The sequence below is a fragment of the Ctenopharyngodon idella genome, chromosome 6 (genome assembly GCF_019924925.1).
Source record: "Ctenopharyngodon idella isolate HZGC_01 chromosome 6, HZGC01, whole genome shotgun sequence".
In the NCBI taxonomy this organism is placed as follows: Eukaryota; Metazoa; Chordata; class Actinopteri; order Cypriniformes; family Xenocyprididae; genus Ctenopharyngodon; species Ctenopharyngodon idella.
In genome coordinates, this window is record NC_067225.1 from 7,183,825 (window position 1) to 7,192,407 (window position 8,583).

The window sequence follows — 8,583 nt, forward strand, 5'->3', positions numbered from 1 at the left end:
TAATGTTTGTTGGCCACATTGCTTCATTCTGTTAATTTAGTGGAGTTTAACTTACTGAATTGCAATGCACTTTCAAAATTCTAGGCTCAAATTTTAACTCCACCCACAATCACAACTGTCAGGGGTCTTAAACGTAAGTTTATCACTGATAGAGGGAAAAAGAGAGGGGGAAAGAAAGAGGGGGAAAGAGTCACCAGCATTAATGCCACGGTGAACTTTATTTTTTGTAAATATCTTTTGAATTTAACACTAAGTTCTGGGTTCCTTCCCTTTGTTTTTTGCACAAAAGACTACGTATATATTTGCCTCTTTTGGCGACATTAGAAAATTATTTCTGTATCTAATAAATGCTGAAAGGGCACCAAACGGATGGCTGTGACTCAAGCCGTATTGCCTTCGTTTTCAAACTTCTGCAACGCCTCTGAAAACATGAAGGTATGTTTGTTATCTCACATTTTATCTTGAACAAACTTGGATAAATTACTGTTTTTTTTTTTAAGGTAATCACAACTGTAATTGTTCATTTTCATACTGTGACTTTGATCTTATGAAATCATTTTCCATTATGACAGGTGACTAGTTTTATACTAAGCATGAGTGTATAATATAAAGTGCAATAAAAATGCAACTAAAACCCCACTCACATCTCCAATACATCACCTAAAAGAGACCTTTTTTACATATCTGATTGCACAATTCAAAAATAGTTAATCAATAAATGTAAATCAATCAATTTTAAAATATCTGATGACTCTAAAGGCTTGGAAGTTTGAAAAAGGCTGTTTGGACCTGGACTGCAAGGATCTACACCAAAGCAACAGCAACTACAAACCTTCACAGTTTCTGACAGATGAAGACCATGATGATGGTGAGGGATGCTGGGATATGGAGTTCCTGCTGTCTGACTGGGGCAGTGCATCACCTGAACGGTCCAACTCTCAAAACTACACTCCCCAACGGCCAGCGCTGCAAGACCAGGTTCACAATCCTGATCTTTACCAGGTCCAAGAGTTGAATGGACCGAGGGACCAGACAAGATCAGATAGACACCAAGTGTCTGTTACAAGTTCACTGGCTGAGCTGCTTCCTCATGAAGCAACTTTAAGTTCCTCATTGCCTGACCTCTTTAACGGAGGATATTTGGAACAGCAGCAGCAAACGGGGAAATCATTCTCACAACCAGAAATCCCCCATCAGTTTAGTAGTTTCCCTGTTGCTAATGACATAGAAAATGAGAGAAGCAGCATGGGGAAGATGAAGTCGTGGGATTTTGGACACTACCCTCAACCTGCACCTCTGATACCCTTCACCGACTCCAAATTTGTCCAAGCGTCTGGGATTGCCATGGACGCACTGGTCTTTCCTCCACACCATCACTATAACTTCATCCAAAACTACTCACACCCCAGACTCTACCAACAACAAGTGAACTACGTCCACAGGCAGCCAACCAACCACTATCTGTCCACACAGACCATGGTACCTGACTCCACAGTGCCACCTGCAGGTCTGGAGGGGAAGCGCATTCGGAGGGGGGTGGTGAAGAGGAAAGCCACGGTACACAGTTGTGAATACCCAGGCTGCCATAAGACTTACACCAAGAGCTCTCATCTCAAAGCACACCTCCGTACACACACAGGTAATCTGAAAAGCACCATTATGTCCATGTTTAAGGCCTTAACATTATAGAATGGCATGTTTTTAACCACAAATCTGCAACAACAAATCCTACAATAAATTAATTTTTAGTAGAAAATAGCCTCGCATCTCCAGACTTTCGGCTTTGACTTCACTGGAGCTAATTCTAGCCAAGAACCATCAAGGCCACATGAGATCAATCCTATTTTAGTATTATTTATATGTTAATATGATATGTAGGTGTAGGTTGTAGGTTGGTTCTATATGTAGCTTTAATTTAGGCTGTTTCAGTTTCAGCTTCAGTTACCTTAGTTGCCAAGGCAAGTTCTAAATTTGTATTTCTAATTTTAAAAGAGTATATATTTTTAAATTTTATTTCCACCTTATTTCAATTAATGGAAACAATGTTTAAGCTTTAGTTCAACAATAACAACACTGGCTTTTCATTGGCTTCCATTCAAACACGTGCAAACCCTAGAGTGTGACATCATATCCTGTTGCCAATATTTATTGTGGTGTCTGAATTTACTTCATATGCTCAAAGCTATGCACCTTAAGAGAGAAAAAGACCATCTGCCTGATTTGTAAAGCATCCAATTACAGCCTTTCAGGGGCGGAGTTTTCTGAAGTAGATTATACCCCTACAGACCATTATGTAAAAAATTAAATTAAATTGCAGTCTCTGCAAATGACTGCACAGAAAACACTGAAAATGTGTATAGACACTGTGATCAGAATTTCACAGACAAACAAAACAAAGCGAAATATAAAGAATATGTAGACTATGTAGAAATGCAGCACATTTCTTTACCTTCTTTTTTGTCCTCAGGTGAAAAACCATACCACTGCTCATGGGATGGCTGCGGGTGGAAGTTCGCCCGTTCAGACGAGCTGACAAGACACTTCCGGAAACACACGGGACAGAAGCCATATGAGTGTATGCTCTGCCACAGAGCCTTCAGCCGGTCCGACCACCTGGCATTACACATGAAGAGGCACGTGTGAGGGCAAACACAAACAAAACAGAAAAATACAAATGCATACACACAGAGGTTAGTCCATAAGGGCATTTCAGAGGATTTAAGAGGACCTGTGTTCAGCTGTCGATTGTTTATACATAAAAGTGTATTAGCACTATTACATGACCATACAACTGACATGTACATACTGTTCATTATGTGATAAAGGAGATGAGTTGGTGATTTTTTTTTTTTTTCTTACCAAATTAAATCATAATAATAAGCAGATTTCACACCGAAATCCAGATCTCCAAATTTGTAATTACTTACAGTAAAAACATCAGACTTATTTCCAATCTGGACCCTTTAGCTAAACTGTATGAATTGGGAAACGGTAAAGAATCTATTGAAATCCACCCATCAAAAATGGATTACTGTGAAAAGTGAAATAAAAAGGAAAACATTTTCAGAAAGTAAAATAGTTAACTGGCAGGACATTGTTGTAATGTTCCATAAAGGAAATTCCTGATGAATATGAATTGGAATTAGTTCATGTACATAAATATGCAGAAATGCATGTAGCTTAAAGTGTGATTTTTACAGAAAATTATAAAACAAAATATATATATGTTGCTGTTCAGCTGTGAGCATTGTATTATTTTATAATTTTGATTTAGTATTCACATCTAATTTATTGTCTGTAGTCCTAGTGTGGAAGTTCTGTGGCATTTTAAATGTTAGCAAAAGTCATAAAAGTCTTCATGTGTAATGGTAATGTCGTTATTTATATAACAATACCATCTAGACAAAAACAAATATATTTTGCTTTTTATAATAATGTTAATGTTTTTGTGAAGCATTTAGTGTTTTACTGAATATATGATCTAATTATTTGATCTTATTCCATAATAAAGCAACTGCAATTCTGTCCTTTCTGTATGTCTCATTTCCAACCAACAGATGGCATGGCGTCCGTGCAGATAAATGTGAATCATAAAGTATATACATATTCAACTAAACACACACATAAAGACTCACAGTTACCACAAGCACCACAAACCATGCACACCATAAACACATAAACAAAGTTTACGAGATACATTGGCCATAGTAAGGCTATAGTTGGTTTACGGTGTTAAACCTGTTTGAGGGGTGGGGGGGATACAACTGAAATTAAGTAGCTTGGGATTAGCCTGGGTTATGTTTTGAGCGTCAGACACACGTCACACATGCAATTATGTCATCATTAGAGGGCATCTGAGGACACAATGCATTATGGGGCTGCATTGTGTTTAAGAGGCAAAGCAGGAGGAAGCTGGAAGGAAGCAGACTGTTACCATATATCAATTTAGGAGAGCTAATTAGAACATATTCCTGGGTAGGGATTTTTTGTTTGTTTGTCAATGAAAATATGTCTTTAATAAATTATTCTTTGAGGACAAATAGAAATGAATTCCCAGTAGTTAGCTGAATCTGATACAAGACAATTTTCAAGACATCTCAGTACATTCTCAATTAGAAATACTTCTACTGTATGTTCTCAATTAGTATGTTCTCATGTTGTTCCAGTGGCATTGTTAACCAGTGTTGAAGGTAAGACATTAGGTAAGTAATGCGATTATGTAATCAGATTACTCTTTTACTAGTAAAGTAACTAGTAAAGTAACACATTACTTTTAAATTTACAACAAAAAGATACTCTGGAGTCTGATTGTCAATAATTATCAAAAAAAAATTACTAAACACTTTTACTAAAATGGCTGTAACTCATGAATGGAATGAGATATTTTCACCAAACTCAGCACACCTATGTAAGAGCTCATTCTGTGGTCGTGTGAAAAAGGACGCAGCGACTGACCACTTGGTGGCGATATAACAGGAAAAAAACATGAAAACGGCTACAACTACTTCACTGTTAGTCCGATCGATTTGAAAATTGGCATGCAGTGTCTTTGTCCGAGGGGCCATGATTATCTATGAGGACACTGACGCATCTCAAAAAACATCCGCCATCGGCCAATGAAGTTTGATCAGCTGTCAGACAAGGTTAACCTCCCACGACATTCATACCACATTGTAAAACTCCTCATTATGAACAACTTTGCCTATAGGACCACTACTGTCCACCAAGATTATTTAAAAAAAATAGGTCCTAGGTTTTTGGCTCAACCTCTATAAAACCACAATTTTTGAGACTCTCTAGGTCAATAGTTATCAAAAAAAATGTTGAACTTTGGTCTTTGGATAGCTATAGCAGTGTCATTTAAAAAAAAAAAACAGTCGTGGCCAATTCTAACCAAAGCCTATCATTTGTAAACGAAAAACTCAAAACTTTGCATCATTACATGAGCACATGCGGCATGTGATTTTAAAGAAGCATACATACTTTAATGGAGATTGGCCCATAGGTGGGGCTATAACTGTTAAAAAGGTTTAAAAAAAAAAAAAAAAAAGATATATTTCCCATGGTAAATTACCTGTTTTGGCTGTAAATGGTCTTTTCCATCTATGGTCTAAGTGGTTACATTCTTGCTAAATAAAATTTTATATTTACATTTTTTTTGCTATTAAAAAACAAGCAAGCAAGCCCAGCCCAGATGAGAAATACAAACACAAAAGTAATGTAACATATTACTAAGTACCACAATTAGTTACTTTTTTTAGGGACTAACAATATTTTTAATAAATTACTTTCAAAAGTAACTTTCCCCAAAACTGTTGTTAACCACTGATACCACTTTGTAATGGTAGAAAAAGAATGAAACATCTTGTCCTCAGCTCTGGGCCACATTCAACATATATTTTGATATGAGCAATATGGTGGCACATTGCTGTGTCTAATAAGATCATTGTGAAGAAAATTATGTTGTTAAACAAGGATCAGTGACCCATAGTGAAAGACAGGGAGGAAGAAGGGAGGCAGGAGGCATAAGGTCACTCTACAGCCTTTGCATAACAGTTCACCTAATGCAACACAACAGCACTTAAGTCAGCATGAAACGGAAGTTGTCTTTTCTTTTCTATTGTGACATATTTGAGTGAGATGGCTAAATAGTGCAATATTCCATAAAAAAATATGAATTGTCAATTTTGATTTCATGGTGATTTTAGGAGAAAGTTCACCAAAATATTTTGTCATTATTTATTCACTCCATGTTATTCCAACCCCATATTATTTTACCTTTCTCTGGTATCAAACAGATCTGTTGACAATGAACTGGAGTCTTTGGCATACTGATTAATTAACTCGGCTTGCATGTCCAGAGACAAGGCTGTAATACAGCATTACCAAGCCATGGAAGAATGTTAGGGGAAATTTGTCATGTCCATGGGTAAGTTAAATAATTAGAAGAAGACAAACACAATTTACATTTCAAAAATGAGAAAAAAAAAATATATATATATAAAAGCACAATCCTCTCTTTATTTATTTGTGCATATTGATCAGACTGAGCTGAGTTTACTTGCAGACTTACACAATATGCACCATAAGCTGAAAACTGCACAGAGAGAGAGGGTGATGAGTAAGTGTTGACATCACTCTGTCCTCAACTCACCCTGTGATATCAGTCTAAGAGCTCTGTCTGTGTGTGTGTGTGTGTGTGTGTGTGTAGGCTCAGTGACTCAGACTCAAGCAACTGCCTTAATGTACTTATAACAGAGTCGTCACAGACCATAGCAGGTCATGTGTGTCCTTATTCTGCATAACAATCCACTCTTAAAACACTAAAATTGGTTAACAGGTGTTCATAAGTATTTAAAGAAGCCATATCATGACCGTTTACAAAGTCTTGATTTTGTTTTTGGGTCAAAGAATGGGTTTTCATGTTTGAATGTTTAAAAAAAATAATAATAATAATTTTTCACATATTTTACACTGTTGCAGCACCTCTCTTCCCAGTCTGTCAGTAACACTCTGTGGTGGATTTCCCAAAAACATTGGTAGCCAACTATGATCGCAAGTTCTGTCTTTATCAGCATAGTTCAACGAGTCAGTGTTTCCCGAAAGCATAGCTCCAAAGAACATTTGCAAACATTTTCACAAAGTTGTGTGTTTGGAACTATACAGCTCTTTGGTTAGTTTCTTGTTTGTGTGCCATATGGACTTAATAAATCCTTATCTTGAGCAAAATAAGCAAGCTGGCATTCAGTACAATCTATATTTTTGATTTTGAATATATACATATTTCATTTACCTCTTTTAGTTTGTCAAGAGATTTAAAGCACCGTTTCTGAAGAGTGCGCATGTGCATATGTGATATAGTAGGCTACGTAAGAAGGAGCCTATGAAATGAAGCAAAATACCTGAGGAAAAAACAGAGAATCAATCCTCAGATGCCATGTCCATAATTTATAGCAAAAAAATCTGCCATTAATTTGATCTCAAACAAATTGATTAAAAGAAGTTATTATCCACCACCAGCGTGACATCATTAATTGATGTGGTTGAATGACAATTTCCAACAATACAGTTTCACGAATCTTCAGTGATGCATCGTACTATGGTAGTTAAGCAGTGAGTTATGTTGTTGTACAAAAAACACACCCCTGTTTAGTTCCTGTCTCTATGAAGCCCTTCCTTCTGAAAAGCGCAGTGCACTCTGATTGGTCATCTGGACCAGTGTGTTGTGATTGGTCAACCGTTTTGAGCGTGTTTCGGAAACGTAACCCCCCTGACCATAAGCGTGAATTTCAACACACTACTAACTTAACTCAACCAGGCCCCGCCCCTTTATTTTGCTTATACCTTGAGTGGGAATTATTTATTTAGCCGTTTCAGGGAGTTCAGAAACAGTGCGCACTGATATAGAGAATAAATCCCTTTGGAGTGGACTTTGTGCTTTTTAACTGTGCAGATCTTTTTTACATTAAAACAGCAAAATTACACACTAAAGAAAGTTTAAGAAAGTTCTTTAAAGGTGCAGTGTGTAAATTTTAGCAGCATCTAGTGGTGAGGTTGCGAACTGCAACCAACGGCAGCTTACCCCTCCCTTTCGAAGCAAAATAGAGAAGCAACAGTGGCCGTCTGGCCGACACAAGTCAAAGATGTCGTCGTCTGAGACAGCAGAGAGTGTGTTAGCCAGTCAAGCCAGTCTTCTTACTTCTAACAAAAAACGGTCTCTGCTTTTAAAGGGTTAGTTCACCCAAAAATGAAAATTCTGTCATTAATTACTCACCCTCGTGCCGTTTTACACCCGTAAGACCTTCGTTGATCTTCGGAACACAAATTAAGATGTTTTTGTTTAAATCCGATGGCTCCGTGAGGCCTACATATGGAGCAATGACATTTCCTCTCTCAAGATCCATAATGGTACTAAAAAGATATTTAAATCAGTTCATGTGAGTACAGTGGTTCAATATTAATATTATAAAGCGACGAGAATAATTTTGGTGAGCCAAAAAAAAACAAATGGCCGATTTCAAAACACTGCTTCAGGAAGATTCGGAGCATAATCAGCATGTCGAATTGTGATTCGGATCGCGTGTCAAACCGCCAAACTGCTGAAATCACGTGACTTTGGCGCTCCGAACTGCGGATTCGACACGCTGATTCATTATGCTCCAAAGTTTCCTGAAGCAGTGTTTTGAAATCGGCCATCACTAAATAATTTGTTATTTTGTTGTTTTTGGTGCACCAAAAATATTCTTGTCGCTTTATAATATTAATATTGAACCACTGTACTCACATGAACTGATTGAAATATGTTTTTAGTACCTTTATGGATCTTGAGAGAGGAAATGTCATTGCTCCCTATGTAGGCCTCACGGAGCCATCGGATTTAAACAAAAATATCTCAATTTGCGTTCCGAAGATTAATGAAGGTCTTACGGGTCTGGAACGGCATGAGCGTGAGTAATAAATGACAGAATTTTCATTTTTGGGTGAACTAACCCTTTAATAAACCAGACGACTACTACTACTACTACTACTTCTTGCATATTCAACGTAGTGACGATGCAAGCTGCCTCTAAAAACACGAACGAT

General features: G+C 37.2%; 1 protein-coding gene across 1 annotated transcript; it reads left to right on the forward strand.

Moving 5' to 3' along the window:
• The first annotated feature begins 155 nt into the window (after positions 1–155).
• Positions 156–3,527, forward strand: klf1 (Kruppel-like factor 1 (erythroid)). The gene is made up of 3 exons (XM_051897714.1): positions 156–435; positions 760–1,639; positions 2,468–3,527. The coding sequence occupies exons 1-3, from the start codon at positions 370–372 to the stop codon at positions 2,641–2,643; spliced, it is 1,122 nt and encodes a 373-aa protein (XP_051753674.1). The 5' UTR covers positions 156–369; the 3' UTR covers positions 2,644–3,527.
• Positions 3,528–8,583: the final 5,056 nt, after the last annotated feature.